We start from the raw sequence: 21775 nt of genomic DNA on the forward strand, positions 1-21775 counted from the left end.
TTCTAGCTAATGGTTAAATCAAGTGACAAACATGTTTAAGGTTTTCATTTTATTTGTTAAAAACAAAAAGGTTTGTGTGAGAATGAGATGGATTAGAAGAACCTAATAATTTGCACCAAACTTCCTTGATTTTGTCACAACCACTAAGCACATCATGATGTTCTATTTGGTAATTGCATAACTGAAATTGATATGAGATGGCTTCCATCATTTGTGACTCAAGCAAGGACAAGTTTCTTAAAGAGATGGGCCTTGTATCTTTGAAGTAATTGCCTCATAAGCATAAGCTAAATTGAAGGCTAAATGATTAGAAGGTTTCCATGCCAAACAATCTGCCACATTGTCACTTAATTAATTCTAGTTTGTAATGTAAGGGGAATAAGGTGGCACAATTCCTACACTTAATTTTCAATCCCCATGATCAATCAGTCATATAATCAAGATACTACAGAGGAGTTGAATTTGGAATCCAATAATCTGTCTAAAAGTTAATTAGTTGTCCATTCCCAAGCACTGTAATTCCTTGCCAGATTTTTCTTCTAGATTTAGTCTTATAAACAGATGACATCACTTCTATCCCACATCAATTTCTTACTTTTTTGGTACTTTTTCTTGACAGACTTTTTTGGTACTTTATTTAGTAAAAGTATGTACTGTAGTATTTAAAAACTAATTGTGAATTATTAAAATTGCATTTTCTTTTTATTAAGACCCAATTTCTAAAATTTAAACTTAGTCTCCAAAGTGTTTAAGATGGTCTTACATATAATACTTAGTCTAACATCAAATCGTACATAGTTAACACGAATTCCATAAATTAAAGTATTAAACACACCAAATAACATCAAAATTATACATTAATCACTCCAATAACACATAATTTTTAACAAATATAACATATATATCATTTTAATTAGCAGTGCATCATTCATTAGAGACGATCTAATCAAACAACTACAGGTTAATATTTTTTCCTCACAAAGTTTAATCACATAATAACCGTTATGCAACTTAAAAAACACGTGTCATCCATATTTAACAAACTTACTATCATCCATTATATTCAAAAATAGAACTATTTCATATCTTATCAGGTGATTCAAGGTTTTACACGTAGATTCATAACATCTAATTCTTAATGAAGATTCACAAAATTAAAGAGTTTGGCTTAAAGAAAGTTTGTTGTAATTGTGGACCAATCTATTAAAAGAAAAGAAAATTCACTTTTTTATAATAAAATAAAATTCATAATTAATTTTAAAATTTTATTTAACTAGGAAAAACCATTTTGAACGACAAAATTAGTTTTGATTTAATGAGTATTTTTGCATAGATAATCATTATTATCTTTGGATCTTTGGAATAATAGGTCTCATTTCACACACACACACACACACACAAGAACTAACACATTTCTTTGAGTCTCAATTGGAAATTGCAGCTATGGCAATTCCAAAACTATTCTTCATCTTCTTGATAATATGCTTCTTCTTCTTCTTCTCCACTCTTGTTCAATCCGATTCTCACTTCGAAGGCTTCGACGCCGAAGATGATGATGCCGAATTCGAAGAAGCATCTATCGATCCAGCTTCTCTCCGATCACCACCATCTCAATCACTTTCCACCGATCCCAATCCAAACCCTACTCCTTCTACACCCTCCGATCTTCCCAAATCCACACCTCCCACACCCACCACCTTCGATTTCTGGGACGACGATGAATTCGAAGGTCTTCCCACTGATGAACAACACCCTGACTTACACGTTCCAGTCACCGATCCCAAATCCACCGATAACACAAACACCACTTCTTCTCAAGATCAAAACGTTAAGCCTCAACCACGTTCCTTCACCGTCGAGATCCTCTGTGGAAGTTTTTTGATTATGTTTGCAATCAATTACTTCACTGGTAAGAAGGAAAACGAGAACATAGCACTTTCATGGGCTTCACAATTTGCTGCTAAAGATTCAATTTTTGAGAAAAATTTTAGTCTTTTAGGGATCGGTGATGGCGGTGATGATACTCCTTTGTTATTGAAAGAAGGACAAACAACCTTCAAGTTTTATGCTAGTGGTAGAAGGTATTGTCAAGGGTTGTTGGCAACTTTGGAGTTGAAGAGTAGGCATGATCTTATTGCTAGGATTTACAATATGGTGGTTCCTTGTAAGGATGAGATTACTTTTGAGGTTTACATGAATGATGATGCTATGGATCATGTGGTTTTTGCTATGGCTAAGAAGAAGGCTGCTAAAGCTATGCATAAGGATTTAAGGGATTTGCAGAGGTTTGCTACTATTATGTCTCCTCCTACTTCAAGGAAATGGGTTTCTGATGATCTTGCAGTTATTTCTGAGTCTAGGGAAGTTGCTTCTGATTTGATCACTGATGCTCTCATTGAACAGGTTCACTTTCCATTCCGATCTTTGCTTTTCAATTCATCATTTTCATTTTTTTATATTTTATTCATGACCTGATTATTAATGCCAAGAGAGATGAAAAGAAAGGGAATTTAATGAATCTATCTGTTTTCTGACTGTTGAATGTTGATATCTTAATAGGCCAAGAAGAAGCTCTGAGTTTTAGCTTTTAAGGTTATATAGGTTTTTCCAACATACTAGTAGTTAGTTATCTTTGCATATTTTTTGGTCACTTGTGTTACTTGTTTAGATGACATTGTTAAGACACTACTACTTAGTCTGTCATACTAGTACCAATTATAGTGAATTAATGATCATGAGGATAATAATTATGTATCCAACTATTTTAAGAGGAATATTATGGTATGAATAATCATGTCCAACATTTTGGGAATGATGGGAAAACATTTGTATTAAGCACTTACTGTATTTAGTAAGCTCTTATTATGTTAGAACTTATGTCATAAGTGCTTGAGTTCTAAGGTGAATATGCAGACTGAAAAGCTATTTTATGTCCCAACATTTCTTTTTGTTGTAAAATTATAATTTGTGGTGAATGGAAATCGAAGAGGGGATAAGGGTAAGTTCCACAAACTGTTTCTATAAGCTATCATAGGGAGGGAGCTTATAATGGACAGAACATCGACCGTCCTTCTAGATTCTCCAAAACACTTACGGAAGTGTTTATCAAGACAAGTTCAAATAAGCTCTTCTTGATATTCCCTTTAAGTGGTTGTTTCTTTTATAGAACATTATAACTTTGGTATCCTACTTTGCTGTTCTCGTTTTTCATTTTTATGGTAGTTTTGTTTGTTACATATTCTCTTTATGTTAGATCTGTGAACTAGTCATGCATAAATGTTTCAATTTGTTAATAACTATAGTATTTCACTAAGGCCGGCTTCATTCTGCATAGTTCTTATTTTGTTCTTGGACTCAAAATCAGCTATTTTTTCGTATACTGTAGGTTTTTGGCGACAAATCTTTTGAAAAATATGGAAAAGGATTAATTTCAGTGCATTTCTCTGACAATCACCCTGGCATACACAAGAAAGTATTGCTGTTCAAGTTTGTTCTTCCAGCTGCTAAAAACATGGCTGATATGACTCGACTTGTGGCTCTTGTTCCATATTATATTGACTTGATTGGAAGATATAAATTGAGTTCTCAGGTGGGTGAAATTGGTCTATTGTATTACCAATGTATGCTTGGCTTATAATTTATGAACATCTTATGCTTGGTCCTTCACTGACTCATATGCACAATATATAATCCAGGCTCGGTCTAAGACAGAGGCTGCACGACAAAAGGTTGCTCAAGAGGTACAGAAAGAACTTCGAAATATCCAACAAGAGGCCATGCAAAGAAGAAAGGCAGAGAGGAAAAAGCTGATGGAGGAGGCTGAGGCCAAGCTCGGTGCAGAAGCCATTCGAAAGAAAGAAGCTAAAGAACGTGCTCGCCAAATGAAAAAGGCGATGCCAAAGATGAAAATGTCCCGTGGTGCCTAATTCTTGATGATTTGTGAGTATAATTGAAGGCTGCCTAATTCTTGATGATTTGCGAGTAGAATTGAAGGCTATCCCCACCCAGCGTACGTTGTACTCGGGTCCCTGCCTTTTATAGAATTATGGCAATGTACTTTGTTAGTTTTCATTTCCTCCCAAGTTAGCTAGATAGACGTGACCACATTTTGGTGGATTTTGAATGTACCAAAATTGGGATCTTAGAAATATTCATAAGCTCCTGATAACTTTAGTTTCTAGTTGACTGTTCTTTTTTCCCATTTTCTTTGTCAAGATGCTGAAAGTGTAGGCAGTGACTAATGCCTAATGAACTTCTCAAAAAAAAAAAAAAAATCACTTGCTTTTGCCCTAGCAAGCTATGATAAGTGGTGCATTTCTGTATTAATCACAGTAGTTTACTAGAAGAAAACAATGCTGTTTCTTTCAATGCTATCTTCCTAATTATTTCATATTTGGAGAGGCCAAAGTCAAGTTAAAGCATCAACGTAATTGATGATGTTGATTACAGAAGCTTTAATATAAATAGATTTAAAGAATCTGAATCTTGTTAAGAAAAACAGATTTTTAAAAAAGAAAAGAAAACACACTGAAAAAAAAAATTGAAACCAAACTTCTTCAACTCCTTTGATTTATTTCTTTGATTACTTACACATGAAAAGAACAAATTCAATTCAGTTTTGACTATCCCCTGTTACATTATATGATGTTCAATTCTGTACAATGTGTTACTGGTTGATTTTCATGTGCAAATTCTGGTTACATTGTCAAATCTGTTGAGAGTTGTTTGTGGGTGTCACCCTGTCATCAAAAGGGCAGCTTTTTAAACCCTCACAAATTCTTAAAAAACACATGTTTTGGAAATGTACTTCCAGTTCCAGTCAATACATGTCAAAATTGCCCTTTACATATGCTTTTACCTTTTTTTTTTGTGCAAAGGCACTTTTTACCAAATTATGACTTTTTTTATGAACACCAAAATAATAACTTTATGTTTTGATTATTTATATATGGTTGTGTTTTATATTTATATATAGTTTTTTTTTTTATGAATATATTTATATAGAGTTGAATCCAAGTGATTAGGGCAGTGTTTATAAATTTTATTTGTTTTGTTCTTTGACTTGGTACATATGATTTGAACCCCTTTATGATTAGAGTCCACTTTTAATGGTTACCTTTGATATAAAAGTATTTGATTAAATAAAGACCTCCCCTTTATTTTACCAAGTATCAAAAGGCTCCCTACCCTTCCTGTCCATTCTGTCAAATAGCCATTAGAAAAGAATGTACTTTGGTCTTTTGAAACCTTTTCCTTTCATAATAACACACCCAAAACTAAACAAAAATGGCTCTCAATCCATTTCATTCTTGTGATACATTCTCTTCTTGATCACCCATCATTTTCGTCAGTCGTCAGTTGTCACTCGTCACTTGTTGTCATCACTCGTTATCGTTCTTGAAATTGCTAGTTTTTATGGTTCTCTCCATTCATGTTGTCTGTCATTCTTGCGGAGTTGCCTTTCACATTGCCATACTTACCGGTACATATATGCTTACTGGTTTAGATTTAGCTACTGGTATATATAGTTACCACGACTTTAGAAATTTTGGAGGACTTATAAATATAATACACATTCCTTTAATGGGGAGCATTGCTAAATGGAACGACAAGTTCCAAGCACGACAACGCACAACCTCTTTAAAACAGATTGAATTTTCTTTTATAATTGATAATTAATTAAACAGTTATTTAGGAATATGTATCTAATTTGATTTATCAATAAATAATATTTTTACAGATATAAAAAAAAAAAATATTTTTACCTGTTCTTATTGATCTTACTTAATCAGAAAGGACGACCGCGCCGATGTTTCGCTCGTGTGAGCCCTTGTTGAAGCGGAGGGCCTGCAGGCACTCCGACGCTCAAGTCAGTGAGGTGAAATGAAGGTTTTCTGTGCTAAAGTATACGTACATCGAGGAATGGCAAGGAGTTGGGTATATATAGGCCCCAGTGCTAGGTCAAGGCCCTTGATGACATTAATGACCATCAAGTGGCTGCCGAAAAATGGCTGGAAAGCTATGATGAGCAGTTAATGCTCATCATTCCGGTTAACGGCCGTTACAATACGCGTAGGTATTGTGACCGTTGGTGTGTCGAACAGGTCGTCGAGCATTGTTGCGTTAGGTCTTTCTCGGTAGCGGTTGCTCGTAGTATTTTGGTATCCGGGCGTCTAAGCCCGGTCCAAAACACTTATCATCGGAAAAAAAAAAATCATTTTTAGGTTTATATGTTTGATGTTTCACAAACTAACCATGATATTGGTACGGATACCGTTAGCGATGATTAATTTCAGTCTCTAGTTTATATTACGAATCAAATACATTAAATATTCTATGAATCTAAAAAATTATTTCTCTTATAATAAATACCGAATTGTTTGTAAATTTTAAACAAGTCGAACTTAAGTTGAAAAAAATGATTCATGTCGAACTCAAACTAAGTTTTGAGTGGAACCAATTTTTATTGAATCGAGTCAAGCTCAGAAGAGTTCGACTCGACTCATTTTCAGTCTATTAAAAATTTATACAAAATATAATACTCTATAAATAATATAGATTGCTTGATGTAAAATTGTTGTTTTTGGATGCCACCGTTTGCTATAAAAAGATAGGAAAAGAAGATATAAAAAAAACCTCAACAAAATGAATGATCACCGCTTGGAATAAAGATGTCATGCGTATGAGACGACAATTTGAGTCGTGCAACAAAGCATTTTCCATTTTGTAAAAACTTTCATTTGTTTGTCCCAAAATTAACTGGTTTATATAACAGCTGTCATATGCCAAAATGCCATATTTGGAAACAATTTTGTGGTTCCAAAATGGCTGCTGTCATGCACAAAATCGATGTTGTTGTCATGTGAATTTGAGAAAAAACATGCTCAGAGCGTTGATGTTGTCATGTGTAAAAAACATATCAGAAGAGGATCACTAAATGGAAAATAAAGCTTGCTATTGAATAATATTGGAAGAGAGCATATAATTGTAGTAATTTCCTACGGAGCACAGACACAGTCGCGGATGCAATACAAACGTCGACACCGATAATAATTTGAAAAAATGACATGATTCATCGTAATTAACTAATTATATGTGTTGGTCACCGCAACACGCCGTGCTTCATAGGTAATTTCTAGCAATTGTTTTGCTTTATTGCTTATAACATTGACTCTTGTACTTTCTTTCTATTATTCCCTCTTTGGAAAAAAAATGCTTTCACACAAATTTTATAGTACAAAATGATTGAGCCATCCCAAGAAAATCCTCATATTGAGATCCTTAACAAATCTATCACCAAATTCTCCATCATCAACAAAGCATCTTCAGCAGAGCAGTTGTTTCCTTTTCCTGCAAAACTCAAATAATCCATTATTGGAAAACAACTCAATAAACATGCAAGTGTATCTATTTTCATTTATAGGAAACAATAAACATACCATAAAATGGTGGTGGTTGATTTTTGAGAGGGCAGGTGGAAATAGGAAGCACAGGGAGATTTTGGCAATTGCATATTTCAATCATATATCCATCTGGATCATGAAAGAATAGTTGATCAACCTGAATTCCACTATCCTCCACAACTGCTGTCACATACTCAATTTTCATTGCATCAAGATTCTTCATTATAAGTTTCATGTCTGAGGACTGAAAAGATATGTGATTTTCTTTGGGGTTTATTTCTCCTCTTTTTGCTGCAACTTTATCTGACTCTAGTAGGTGAATGCCAATGCCATAATTGAATAACCTATATATGCATATATTAACCAAAAAAACTTACCTTAGTTGCTAAAGCTAGAAAATATAAAATGTACCAATAAGCACAACAATATAAAAGCAAGTTGACTTTATGTTATCTTTTATCATAAAAATAGCTTATACATAAACAAACGCTTATATAATCACAGCAACTTACCAAGCCCCTTCAAATTTGAAAGAAGATGGCCTTTTAATAAGCACAAATCCGAGGACATTCTCATAGAATTTGACAGACTCTTGTACACTTCTACATACAAAAGAGACATGATTCAGTGAAAGTAGAGGTAGAGGCATTACTTGTGATGAAGCTGAAGTTGAATTCAATGCCAATGACTCTGCTTCCACATTCACTATCTCTCCTACATTCCCCATCTCAAAATTTCAATGTAAAATCTTATACACTACAATTTGTGTGTGTAATTATGCTGCAGTAGAAGCAACACCAAAGTGAGGTTATATAAAGGTACAAGTTATGTTCTAGAGTGTTGAAAGTATGTTGTTTTTGTAAGCTTAATTCACAGATAAATGTAAAATGGAATTAGTCCTTATCTGTTCATACGTCGTCATGTACACTACATCATCAATTTTCTGTCTTCTGTAGTTGTATATTGGGCCTACATATTTCATTTCATAAGAAACGTGGGACATGTTGTATAATTATTTTCTTTTTCTGAATATTGGGATTTGTCCAAGGTCAAACAATTGGATTTGTTTGATATCTCACTATTAGAATTTGTGAGGTCTATATATTCAATCACAAAAGTTAGCTTGAGAGTTGAGGTTTGCGCTACACTTATAAAGACTATATTTGTCATATTTCTAGCCAATGTGAGACTTCTAACACTCACCTAAATGTATCCGCAGATACACTATATATATTTGGATAGAAGATTCTTCAAAAAAAGGGGGTCAAAAAATAATTTATTCATTTTTGATAGTTTTTTTTTTATATAATATTTGTGGGTTTTACACTATGAATTTTGGAATTTTTTCAATCTTGGTGAAATAATTGAATTTGTTTGATATTTCATCTAAATGGATCCACATACACACTATATATGTATTGGATATAAGATTCGTCAAAAAAGAGGATAAAAAACAATTTATTCATTTCAATATTTTTTTTTTTGGCAAAATTCATTTCGATGGTTATTTTACAATTTTTGTGGGTTAAAAAATACGTATTTTATTTTCGAATATAAAAAATAGGCTAAAAAATATTATCTATCTATTTCTCTCCGGTCCAATTTTATTATGTTCTATATTATCTTGTGTTGTCCTGTACTTTATGTCAAGTATTTACTGCTTTGCGAATCAATCACATCTTGTATGTTATATTTATTTATATGTTCACACATTATATGCATACATTTATTTTAAATAGCGGAAAATTGTATAGTAAAATACTCTCCACTAATTTCCGGCCCCGTTAGACATCCATAAGTAAGCCTTTGTGATAGTACATAATTTTGATGAATTATGGGTAAGGAAAAAGGATGAAAAATGAGAGGGACCAAGATTTCCTGCCATGAAAAAACAACACAGTAGCACGCAGTAACTCTATCCATTGATTTTGCATCAGACATCTTACAGTACACATGCTTTAAAATATTATGGACCGTTTACTAAAATCGGACGACTGATACTGTAATTGCGTTAACACATTTACAACATGCAATATTCTATTTCCAAATGAGAGACATTGGGTGTTTTGTTTTCTTTAAAATGATTGTGCCATTGAAAAGACTTGGTGTAGTGATGGTGATGAACAAGAAGCCATGTGGGACAAAACAAAAAAATCAGAAATCAGAGATTGGTTGGGTCCAGCTAGATTGATTATTTGAACCCATGTCACTGATTTTGAACAACATACCTCCACTTTGTTATTCATTCATTCATAGATTTCTTTCTGATAAAAAAAAATAATCATAGATTTGTTTATTCATTGCAAATTAAATTTCAAAATTAATTTCGTTTGGACCCTAGTTAGCTGGAATGAAAATTGTAGTATGTCACTGGGGACCAAAACTATAATCATAAATAAATGAATGAAAGGAAAGAAACATATATGATTATTTGTGTGGTTTGTTGAAGTGATCTGTATATATCTCAATGCATGCTTCCTAATGATGATCACACATTCACACATAGGGTTGGGTAGGTAAAAAAAAAAAATAAATAAATATATATATATATATATATATATATATATATATATATATATATATATATATATATATATATATATATATATATATATATGGAGTTGATTAGTGATGTGGAATGTGGATAACTCCACATTAAATATTACAAGCTTTTTTCACAAGCTGGACTTAAGTACTACTAGTACCAATTCACTTTATTTTACCTTTTGTTACAAAAAATAGTTTATACATAAAATAGTTACTATATAATATATAATATACACTAGAAACTCTTTAAATTAATAATGTCAGAACCGGAGAAATTTATTAATTTAGAGAGTTATTAATTTATCGATAAATTAATAATTATTAATTTAAAAAGTTTTTAAGTAATTATACTTTACATACCAAACAAAAAGACAAATTAGTCTATGTCTCTTAGAATTACGTTGCAGCGAACCTTGGGACTCAACGCAAATTAGTAACTATTGTGTTCCTATGCATTGGAAATCAATAATGACTTTTGAAGTATAAATGTAAACAAGAGGAACAAATGTGTTCAATATATTTTTTTCAATTTCTATGAATTATTAATTTATGATTTTCTTGGGATCGAAAATTATAAAGGGGATTTTCCGAAAAATTATTATCTTATTATTTTATCGAGTTTTTCAATTTTTTACATTGGCCCAAGTCGGGACCGGACAAAATTATTATTTTAGAGAGTTTATTAATTTACCGAGTATTAATTTAAAGAGTTTATACTGTACACTCACTTGATTAAACTTAACAATTAATAATCAGGAATAAGTGGGTCCGCCCCTTAAAGGGCCGGCCCCTTAAGGCCCTTTTTACAGCTCTACTTAACATATAACTTTTTATAACAAAGCTTAATTAAATGTATTTGAATTTTGAACTAACATGAAACTTCACAGTTCACACCCTATTATATGAAGCATCACGTTTTTTTGACTCAAGTTGCTACTGACTTAACACGAAAAGAAACATATATAAGTGAATTTTATATATAGAGGGGATCAGTACAATATCTATCTCAATGAAACGTGAATTCCAAGTTTCTAAACGTTTTTCCCTCCGCAACTTCAACTTGTTCTTTGCAACTTATAAAAGATTATTTTACAGTAACGTTAAAAATATAGTAATCTTACATTAAAGAACACGATAAAGATTTTACAAGTTACAGTGACATTACAAATTTAATAATCCATGTTAAAAAAAATGTACCTGACTGATTCTATAAAGATTTGGGATTATTAAATGGCATTTCAATGGTTTTTAAAGGATGCATTTGCAATATCTATTATATATGGGCCTGTTTTTAATAGATTATTTGAGTTTATATATTGCTATAAGCACTTACAGCACTGTTTGAATTGAAAGACCTTACAAAAACAACTTACAACATATCAATAAGTTATTTTCAACTTATTTTCATAATATAGAAACAATTTATAACTTATGTGTTAAGAAGTTCCACATCGGTTGTGAGATGGCCTGAATGCGTGTTTATAAGTGAGAGCAATTCTCGCCTTACAGGCTGATTTTGTAAGGTTGAGTTAGGCTCAACTCTCAATTCTAAGATAATGTGAAAACAACTTGTAGTTTATGCAAATCAGTTTTGACTTTATATATAAGCTATTTTTATCTTTTGTTATAAACAAGTTCATAAACGATAATCACTTATATTGTAATTGCTTAATTAAGTTTAACATGTTTTTGAACTAACATGAAACTTCACTTTTTTTACTTTCTCAAGCTGCTGCTGATTTGACATGAAAAGAAACATGAGTGAATTTTTATATATAGACCACTTTGAATCAGTACAACATCTTTCTCATTCTGATTGAGTTCAAAGTTTCTAAATATATGTTACAAGTTACACTAACGTTCCAAATACAACAGTACACATTAAATAACACGGTCAATCAATATCTTGAGGAATTTGTCGAACCGGAAAAATCATGTTCCTTCCAAATTTAAGGAATCTTCAAATTCCCAGCTGCTATTAACAGCTAACTAGCTGCCACTGTCAGTACCTTTTGCAAGTTAAATGGGGAGGGAAAGGAATGGTCATCATAGTGTGTAGGCATGCATGAAACACGATGAGGGCATAACATAAGGAACATGATTAATGGTACTATTCCTTTCTTCTGTCATTCGCCCGAGGCAATAACAACAAAAACATCATCAAGAGACCATTTTCTTGTAACTGACTTTTCTGAAGGGTTGATAGTAGCACGTTCTTGGTTGCAAAGACGATAGCCTATAACAATCTCCTTTCTTGTACGGCCCCTAATCATTATGTCGTAAAAACAAAGCTCCTCCTGGTCAAATAAATAGAACTCTGCTGGCTTAATGCACATTTCATTCCCCTGTATAATTGCACCACAATTCCAACATTATATGTCATTCATTTTGCCCTTTTAATGCAAAACCATATAATATAAACAAAATTCTCAAAAATACTAAACTAGCAGTTTCACTTTCACATTTAGAGAATCGAAAATTCTAGAGAACAAAAGAAATTGAAATTCAACTGAAATCCATCAACAAGATGAGAAACAGCTAAAATAAGTTCAAATGAGGCCTACCTCCTCCGCGAATAATTCCTCAAGAACACGGTTGATTTGTTTGTCTTCGGCCACCATAGCTAGTGCCATGCTAACCAGCTCATTAGATAATACATAATCACTTATTCTGGACACGGAAACTAGATTTCTAGTCCTAGAATCCAAAATTTCACTAATTATAATTGATTTGTCTGAAGCTTGCTGCATTTCACGGATCCATGAGTTGTGAGAGAATCCAGATAACCTCAAAGTTGACTTTGTGTCTTTGTATGGTAGACGTCTCGACTACAAAAAAAAAAAAGACGGGGTTGGAGATGGTTTTCATTTCAAATAAGTTCACAAAACAGTTCGACAGTAGTATTATACGAATATCATAACACCAATATGAAATGCTACCGTGGATACCTGTATATCACGAATGAGCAGAAGGGTAGCCAGGGATCTTGAGTCAGAATGAGCAACAGAGTCCTCCACTGACTCATCTGCAAGAATAAGGATCTGTCCTCTTAGAGTTAGTATACAGTTGAAGAATATTTTCCGTTACTTTGCTTAACTATCCTGAATCTGAAGATACTCTGACACTTGAATTCATACTTCAACATGCACATTGCTCATAATTATATTTGACAGCACTTTTATTTTGTCCCGTGCACCAATTTCGTGGAGGCAACCATTCTAACTATATCACTTTTTTTAATGAAAGTATGTATAGCTAATAATTTCAAGTGAGACAGAAGCATACTCAATCAAATTTCCAGAATCAATTAGCATAAAATATGATAATGTGGCATTAAACTCTGAACATTTTCACATGGACATGGTGCATAAATGCTAGTTGATTCCTTCCTCAGTGCACACCGATGCATTTCAAGCTATAAACATGACGAGAAGAAAAGTTGAAACTTACAGAATCAAAAGTCTCTAATGGAAGACTCTCCAGGTGCCGCCTAATGACAGCATTTCCCTCCCTGTGGACAAGCTTTATGTTCTCTAGCCCAAAAACGTCAAGTTCACCAGCTGCAAGTTTCCTCTCTCTTTTCTTTTCAGGAACCTCATTGAACATCCAGAGTTCTGAACCAGGGGCTAACATTGCTTCTAAAACCTGCAAAACAATAAAGATGAAGGATATGTTAGAAGAAGATTATGAAGCTAGAATTTTGTTTCATATTGTAGATAGATCTATTAGCTTATTTCAGTTAAGTGACTACCTACCATTACAACAGCATACACCATAGGGATGAAGAGCACAACTTTGGGCATTGAGTAATACACAGTAAAATTTCTTACTAAATACTATCTCAATTTGTGTATGACTGTTGTAGAAGTTTTGTTCTGATGCTTACGTAAACTAATACAGTCAAAACATTAAACCTCAATTAATTAAACTACTAGGCTGTTGAACCTTTTTGCATATCTTAGACCAAAAGGTATCCAATTTAAAATGCTTTAGGCGCGATAATGTGGACAGAGGTTTTTATTTTGAATCTGCAGGATGGCTATTTGGTTAAGGATTAAATCACCAGCTTGCAGGAGCTTGAAATTGACCGGAACACCATGTGCCCAGGCAAAAACACACTTACGGTAAAAGTTACAACTATTCATAACTCCCTACTCACCTGTGTACTCAAGGCTAAATACTTTCCCAAGCAGGGTTTTATGGAGGCCAAGCTTGGCCATAATCCAAGTTTTATGTGTAGGAGTATTTGGAGCTCCATTCCTTTACTATACCTTTGTTATAGATGGGAAATTGGTGTGGGTTCTGTTATTAATGCATGGACTGAACCTTAGTTGGTAATCTGTTCGACCCGATTCCAAATACCTGGAGAAATTATCTTTTACAGGCTATTTCCAATGAATTTGACACTGAAGCTATTCTTAATATCCCTCTGCACTCTTGCTCGGTGATAGATGCACTGGTTTGATTTCCAAATATTGATGATATCTACTCAGTTAGGCTGGCCTATAAGCTTTGTATTCAAGTTCTTCTTTCAGACAGAACTGCCTCAACTCTCAACTGAAGGTGAATGGATTCGAATTTTGCAGCTCAGCTCTCCACCTAAAGTCAGAAACCTATGTTGGAGAGCTGCTCGGAGTTGATTGCCAACCCGCTCAAATATCCATACTAAGAGAAACCCCTTGCTCTTGTTTGCGTGTTGTGTGCTCAAGGGTTATTGAGGAGGTATGGCACATCTTCTTTGGGTGTGAATCTAATGTTAAGTGCTGGGAGGTGCTGGACCTTTGGAAAGAGCTCGGCCCTCTTCTCTCCCGAGCAGACAGTTTCCCCAGTGCATTCTTTCTTATATATTCCACCTTATAAGCTGAACCAGTGAGTATTTGCAACTGCCTTGTGGAGGCTTGATTGAGGCATGATTTGAAGAAAAATCTGCTCATAATATTCCTCTGGCATCTAGTATTGAGGTGAGGTTTAGACCGAAGCCAATTAATACAGGTTTTACTTCCATAGATTCAGTTAAGCCGAGTCCTTTTCTTCCCCACAGCTTCGAAGCCGGAGGCAGACACGTGGGGTTCACTATATCCTCTCCATCGTCTCTAACACTTCCAAAGTCTTTTACTCTAACTTTTCAGCAGGTTTTCGAAATCTGATATTGCCCTCTCATGGTAGATTTGACGAAATTTTTAAAAAAAATGATAATTCTTTCAAATAATTGAACAATTAGAAGGTGAAACTGACCCCACAATGTCTACAGAGAGATTATTCATATGCTGTTATTTGGTACCATAGTAGATCACTTAGATAAAACATATTCAATCACATGAATCTTATGTGCTTGGCAAATATCATTATGTTGTAGCTAATTCTCTATTTCCAAATACAACCTTTGGGAGTGTCAAAATTCAATCTTCTTTAGTAATAATTCCACAGAAGTCAAGATCTTTCGAATGTAGCTTGATTTTATCATTTTATGTTCCGTCAAAGGATAAATCAGTTCTTTTTACACATCAAATGAAAGTGCATCATAGTGTTATCACAGTTGCATCCATATCACATAGCAATGTAGCTTTGTCTTAAAAGTAAGGATATACAATGAACAAAATTTAGGGAATTACCATGATCATATCGTCTATGTCACGGCGCCAGCCACAAAATAAGATCTTCTCTGGATATTTAGGGGGGTCACGTATCCTAGGGAAATAGCCCTTGCGTACCTATACAAATTATACAGTATTAAAACAACAAGTAATGTGTAACGTTAGTTTCTGATTACAGAAATGTATTATCTAAGTCACCTGTGATCATTGATTTAATGAATTCAAGAAAATGTGGCAGATATACTACATTCTAATACCTAAATTAGCATATTTCCCAATAAGGCAGACAAACTAAATTGTTCTAATGCTGAAAGACTAGCTAGAACAGAAAGATTACCTCTGGCAGAGGGCCTGGAGCATAGGTATCGTCATCCTCGGCTATGACAAGGACTTCATCATCATCTCTCAGAACATAATTATCATCTGGATTTATGACAATCTTCCCTCCATCTGCAGCAACCTTAACTCCACAGGGTATTGCATCAGGAAATGAAATTAATATGTCTTTGAAAAGAAGACCATCCAGTTCAGGCCATTGTTTTATGTAAAACTCGGCATTCTCAAATCCCAGAATATCCTCCCATATCTGGCCAAGAGAAAGAAAACAAATGAACAAACACAAAATGATTCCAGGTTTAGGTAACTACAAACCAAATGCACCAGTGAAGCCATCAAGTCAATAATAGAGGGATTGAGTTATTTAAATAATAACCTGTGCAAGGCCTGGCTGCAGAGCACACTGAATCATCAAACGTCCAATTACATCATGTGCGACAACTGTTTCAATGAGTTCTCCGCCAACAAGTTTCACTAGGGGTTCATTGTCAAGGTCACTCATCTCCACAACAACATGCGCCCTTAAGCCCTCCTTTACACCATTTAAGCTAAGAACAACTCTCAAAGCGCGCGCATCACTCTGGAGACATAAATTTGAGGAAAAAATTGACTAAGAAGTTCCTGTGCAAGAATTAGTCACCAACAAAACAACAATAGCAACTAAAAGTAAGGTAAATGACCTGATCTGCATTTTCGTCCGAAGCTAACACAATGATTGCACGTGCCTTTGAAACTGAAACCTACAAATACATAGTATAGAATAAATAATGATCCCAGAGACAATGCTAATAGGTACTCTTTCCCTGAATGAAGAACAAAATATGACGGCAATACCTTCTTTAGGTCAGCCAGTATAAGTGGACTGCCACTTCTACATATTACAGATGTCCCCATGAAATCGAATTCCAGCTTTGTTATATCCATTTCCATTTCCTCCTTTTCCTTTTCTGCAAGCACCACAATAACACCACCACCGACACTCTTATTTGCTATCGCTAGCTGCTTCAAAAGTGAACCCTGTAATAAAATATCAGTATCAGCCTTTATTTGTCATATTTATGAAGAAAAATAACTAATGCACTCAGATGAATAGCACTCATATAGAGAGAAAAAAACTTCAAAATGAATGTTTATGCAAGGAAACCAAATTTCCCTAGAGGATCCAAAAACTCAAAATGAATTCCTAAACCAATGAGTGATTACCAATTTGTCACTCCAGCCAAGGATGAGTATATGGTTTTTTTCTATCACTTCACTCTTCCCTTTTCTAAGAGAATCCACCTTCTCTGATATAGCATCGGAAACAAGCCCAAGCATCATGGCAAATATAAGCATGCCACCCGAACTAATTGAGACAGAGACGATTCTCTGGCCGGTTCCTTCTGTTTCAGCATGATTTCCTGCATCAGCTACATAAGTCCAAGAATGCCAAAGTGCTTCGGCCAAGCTACCGCCAGTAACGGCATACAATGCTAAACCACCAAATGCTATAAGAAAGAGAGTTGCAGAAAGAAGGGCAAGTAGCTTTGCATAAGGATATATGGAGAAAAACACATCTACCATATAAGCAATTCTCTTCTTTAATGGTACATCCTCCTTGTTACTTTCTGTTCTTCTCAAGAAATTAATTATTTGAGGAAGATAATCAAGATATTTGTACAATACAAAAGGCAAAAGGAGTGTGAATAGTACAATATACAAAGAAATTGTTCTACTATCAGCATTCAGGATGTCAAAAGAAAGGGAACCATCATCATCATTATCAACAACATCTTTTTGTATAGATGTTTTTCCATTCCCATAACATAAATCAGTTTGACAACAGAGGTGAAGTTTCATATCCTGGAACCAAATAAAATGAATAGATGGATAAATAAATAATGGATCCAAGCCAAGCCAACAACATAAATAAAAAGTGAATTAAATGAAAAGGGTGCAAGCAATTTATACCTTGAGTTTGGCAAGGTTGTATTGTAGATAAATTGAATAGGGTACAAAAATAATACAAGTGATAATGAGCTGCAAAAACAATAAAAATAAAAAATTGAGATAAGTTGAAAATAAAGTATGAAATTGTATGAATAGAAGTTAGAAGAAATGGGGAAAAGAAGTAACTAACGAGATAGAAGATGGGAGAGGAGATAGAGTGTTGTTGTCTGGTGATGGGGGTAGATGAAGGTGGTGGAAGAAGTGAAGAGGAAGAGGTTTTGTTGGAGATGGGACGAGGATGATGATGATGAGGAGGAGGAGGAGGAGGAAGGGTGTTGGAAGGTTTGGAAGGAGGAGGAGGTGGTGGTGGTGGTCTTCTTTTTCTGGAGGTGCTGCCAATGCCAAGGAAAGAAGGGTAGTTCCATTGTTGGCCTGAGAAATCTGTTTTGTTAGTTTTAGTAGAAGGATTAGCTGAAGATGAAATTCCATTATTATTATTGTTATTATTATTATTATTGTTATCAGAAGCAGCATCAACTGAGACTCTTAGATTGAGGGAAGCAAGTGTTTTTGTCTTCTTCGGAGGTGGTTTGCTTGAATTCAGATTGGAAGTAGAAGAATCTTCATTGCTGTTTGACATATTCTCTGTTGTTATGGACTGAGTGAGTGAGTGAGTTGAACAGAGAATGAAAAATGATTCCTTTGTAGAGTTTGGTATGCTGTTTGGAGTGAGACAGACAGAGATCTTGTTGAAATGTAAATGGAATTGTCCTTCCTTTGTGGTGGGTCTCTTCCCAATTAAGGTTACTCTTTTTCTCTGTCTTTCTCTCTCATGTGCTTGTAGAGTTGTGGGGACCTTTTCAATCTTAATTTGCACTGTACTTTCTGGTCAATATCAAAAACTTTCTTTTCACTTTCACTTTACATTGCACTTTTCAAATCTCTTGGTCTTCCGGGTACTCACTCCGGCCTTATATTCAACTAAAAGTTATTTTTTGGATTTATGGAACAATTAATGCATTTAGCTTAAATATATGTTACATATATTAATTTTTCAATGAATCTAAAAAACAATTTTTGCTTATAAATAAGGTTGGAGGGACTACCAATTATGATTACCTAATAATTAGGTATTAGGTAAACAGATTTCTTACTGTATTTTTTCACACAATTTTGACCATGTTATACACTACACCCGTCCGATCTAAACTGTACTGTCAAAATTATTTTAAGTTATTTTATAATAACTACATTGTTCTGAATCATATTCAAAATTGTGTGAACACTATAACATCCGGTATTACCGGTATGCAAAATATTTATCAATAAGATGGATGTATAGAGTATTTACTTTAAATCATGAAGAAAATATATATATATATTTTTTTTTTGTTTTTATCATCAATATTTGGTTCAAAGGGTCCTTTTAACCTCAAGTGATTTTATCCTCTTCCAATCGCAGTTACAAGAGATCAAACTGTTGTCCTCTCTACCAAGTCCAACATCAATCACCACCGAACCAATTAACGATTGTTTATAAAATATATAATTTTGAGGAAATTATGTATGATGTGTGGGCATACAAATTTTTTAAAAAAAACATTGTCTTTCAATCTAGCTATTTTTTTTAAAAAAATAAAAATAAAAATTGCTCAAATTGTCTTTTCAATCTATCTATAGACAAATCCAATTAGATTTTCTGATAAAAAATAGAGTATATTTTTAATCAATTTTGTATTAAGAAAAATTAAAATAATTGTTTTTATATATTTATAAAAATATTTATATTTATCTATTTTTTAAAATATGAATGGAGTTCGAATATGAGACTTCTCAAATATAAAACCTGGAATTTTATTATTAGGAGAACACAACTTCATACTAGTTACTACTTCTCCACCCTTTGCTTTTTTTTTTCTTTCTAAAAGACGTTAACACCCCTAGTTTTTTCACTTTAGCATCTATAGAGTATCCACAATGAAGTTTCTCATTTTTAGATATTTAATCATGTGTACATATCACTCATTTATAAATAGGTCCATAAAAATATATAGGTATCGATGCTTATTTGAGAAGTAGTATTTAGGTACTCAGTTGTGTTTTACTCCAATGGTGTACCTCTTAGGTACTAGTACTTAGTAAAAAAATAAGTATCCACTATTGGAGATGGTCTTAGAGCATCTCCCCATCTCCAATGGTAGTACATATTATAATAAGAAGTGATACTTATTTTATTATTTTTTTTTTAAGCAAAAAAATGGAGAGCATGACATCATAGCAAGTCATCGACATCCCAACTATGTTAGCACCTCAATGCACTACCACTCCTCTACCATCTCACCAAAAGTATTATTAAAATGAAAAACAAAAGAAAGGGTGGGGGGCATAAACCAAACCCACCAAAACAAGATTAACGAAAAGCGATAATTAAACAAACCAACTCTATCTCTAACGAAACTCTCTCTAGAGCAACTTGGTAATTGGTCCCACCAGACTAACCCATCAACAAAAAATCCCGCATTAGCTAATCTGTCTGCACAAGTATTTCTTTCTCTATAAATATGAGAAAATCTAAAACGATATGAAGACAATTTTTCCATTTAACCTTCAGCTTCCAAGGGACCACATTCACATTAGTAAAAGCTTGAACTAAGAGGCTAGAGTCACATTCAAGCTAAAGATGGGTCCATCCTTTAGCAGAAGCAAATTCAATAGCATAAATTGCAGCGCAAATTTCAGCATAAAGAGAGGTTGCAACACCAATATTAGCTGAAAATGCACCTAAAAAAGTACCAAGATGGTCTCTAAAGATGCCACCACAAGAAGATATACCCGGGGAACCTCTAGAGGCTCTATCAGTATTGCACTTCACCCAAAAACTAGGAGGCATGATCCAATTGACTTGTTTAATATATGGCGGAGGGGGAGGATGACAATCAACACCAAAATGCTTGAGGATAGAAAATTCTTTTATAGATGAGAACATGTGACCTTTGGAATAATGAGCTGCTTGATGAATAAGACTTTTCACATAGATCAGATCACGAGAAAAATAGGGATAAATATCATTAAATCTGACATTGTTCCTGCATTTCCAAACCATCCACAAAATATTGACAATGGCGGCAATAATGAGATCATGTAATTGAGGACTCCAACCTTTGTTACACATGCCAAAAAGGGAATCAAAATTCGAGAGATCAAGAGGCATGCCTAGCAAACAAGATAACCAGTTCCAATACTGCATTATAAAGGGGCAGCGCAAGAACAAATGAGTAACAGTTTCGTAGCTACTGCCACAAAGACTGCAACAAGAAACAATCGTGAGGCCTCTTTTGATCAAGTTATCATCAGTGGAGAAGTGATACTTATTAAGTACTACCATTAGAGCAAAAATATAATTGGTACTTATTAAGAAGAGTTGCTCAAATAAGCACCCTCGCTCGTTGTGGGTCCTACACTTTTTAAATTAGTCTTAATAAGCTTAGCACAATTGGTAGAGATATCATATTTTATATGCATGGTCGGGTTTGAACCCCAGACACCTCACTTATCCACCTTTAAGAATGAATTTTCTAGTCAATAAGCTACTTGACAAAAAAAATTATTAATAAATGACATAAAATTATCGATGGATCCAATTTAGTAAGTTTTTTTTTTAGGTGTTGAGTTGGCGAGATGAAGTAAAACACAAATATTAGTAAGTACTAATATTAAATAATTATAAATGAATCTATAATCTTGACAAATGCGGAAGCTACGATGCTAGTGTAGCTTCGAAAAATGGGTGTTTTAGTATTTTCCACGTATTTAATTATTTTTTTGTTACAATTTTTGTTAATACAATACAACATCTTGCTTTTGGACTTAGTGCTGACTCTAAAGCATAGGCGTGTAAATATATTTTACCGTGTGTTAGAAATTGTTAGCAACAACAGTCTAAGTGTGTCATAAATACTCTGTACA

At 33.8% G+C, this 21775-nt stretch overlaps 3 protein-coding genes across 4 annotated transcripts; 1 reads left to right on the plus strand and 2 right to left on the minus strand.

Moving 5' to 3' along the window:
* Nucleotides 1-1361: 1361 nt before the first annotated feature.
* Nucleotides 1362-4368, plus strand: LOC123910745 (uncharacterized protein At5g49945-like). The gene is made up of 3 exons (XM_045961948.1): nt 1362-2403; nt 3386-3589; nt 3696-4368. Exons 1-3 carry the CDS (start codon nt 1444-1446, stop codon nt 3924-3926), a joined length of 1395 nt encoding a protein of 464 aa, XP_045817904.1. The 5' UTR covers nt 1362-1443; the 3' UTR covers nt 3927-4368.
* Nucleotides 4369-7053: 2685 nt separating this feature from the next.
* On the minus strand, nt 7054-8285 carry LOC123910746 (glyoxylase I 4-like). The gene is made up of 3 exons (XM_045961949.1): nt 7916-8285; nt 7440-7747; nt 7054-7350 (listed from the first exon to the last, which is right to left on the minus strand). Exons 1-3 carry the CDS (start codon nt 8128-8130, stop codon nt 7268-7270), a joined length of 606 nt encoding a protein of 201 aa, XP_045817905.1. The 5' UTR covers nt 8131-8285; the 3' UTR covers nt 7054-7267.
* A 3404-nt stretch (nt 8286-11689) lies between these two features.
* LOC123910747 (ion channel DMI1-like) lies at nt 11690-18611 on the minus strand. Of its 2 annotated transcripts, XM_045961950.1 has the most exons (12): nt 18000-18609; nt 17831-17899; nt 17084-17722; nt 16715-16897; nt 16561-16620; nt 16257-16460; nt 15882-16130; nt 15563-15661; nt 13401-13595; nt 12899-12991; nt 12515-12778; nt 11690-12295 (listed from the first exon to the last, which is right to left on the minus strand). In XM_045961950.1, exons 1-12 carry the CDS (start codon nt 18447-18449, stop codon nt 12077-12079), a joined length of 2724 nt encoding a protein of 907 aa, XP_045817906.1. In that variant the 5' UTR covers nt 18450-18609; the 3' UTR covers nt 11690-12076. The 2 variants fall into 2 exon arrangements, with proteins under 2 accessions (XP_045817906.1, XP_045817907.1); XM_045961951.1 differs by lacking the exon at nt 11690-12295 and having other exon boundaries at nt 12605-12778; nt 12899-12975; nt 18000-18611.
* Between the last annotated feature and the right edge of the window lie 3164 nt (nt 18612-21775).

Source organism: Trifolium pratense, linkage group LG2 (genome assembly GCF_020283565.1).
Source record: "Trifolium pratense cultivar HEN17-A07 linkage group LG2, ARS_RC_1.1, whole genome shotgun sequence".
In the NCBI taxonomy this organism is placed as follows: Eukaryota; Viridiplantae; Streptophyta; class Magnoliopsida; order Fabales; family Fabaceae; genus Trifolium; species Trifolium pratense.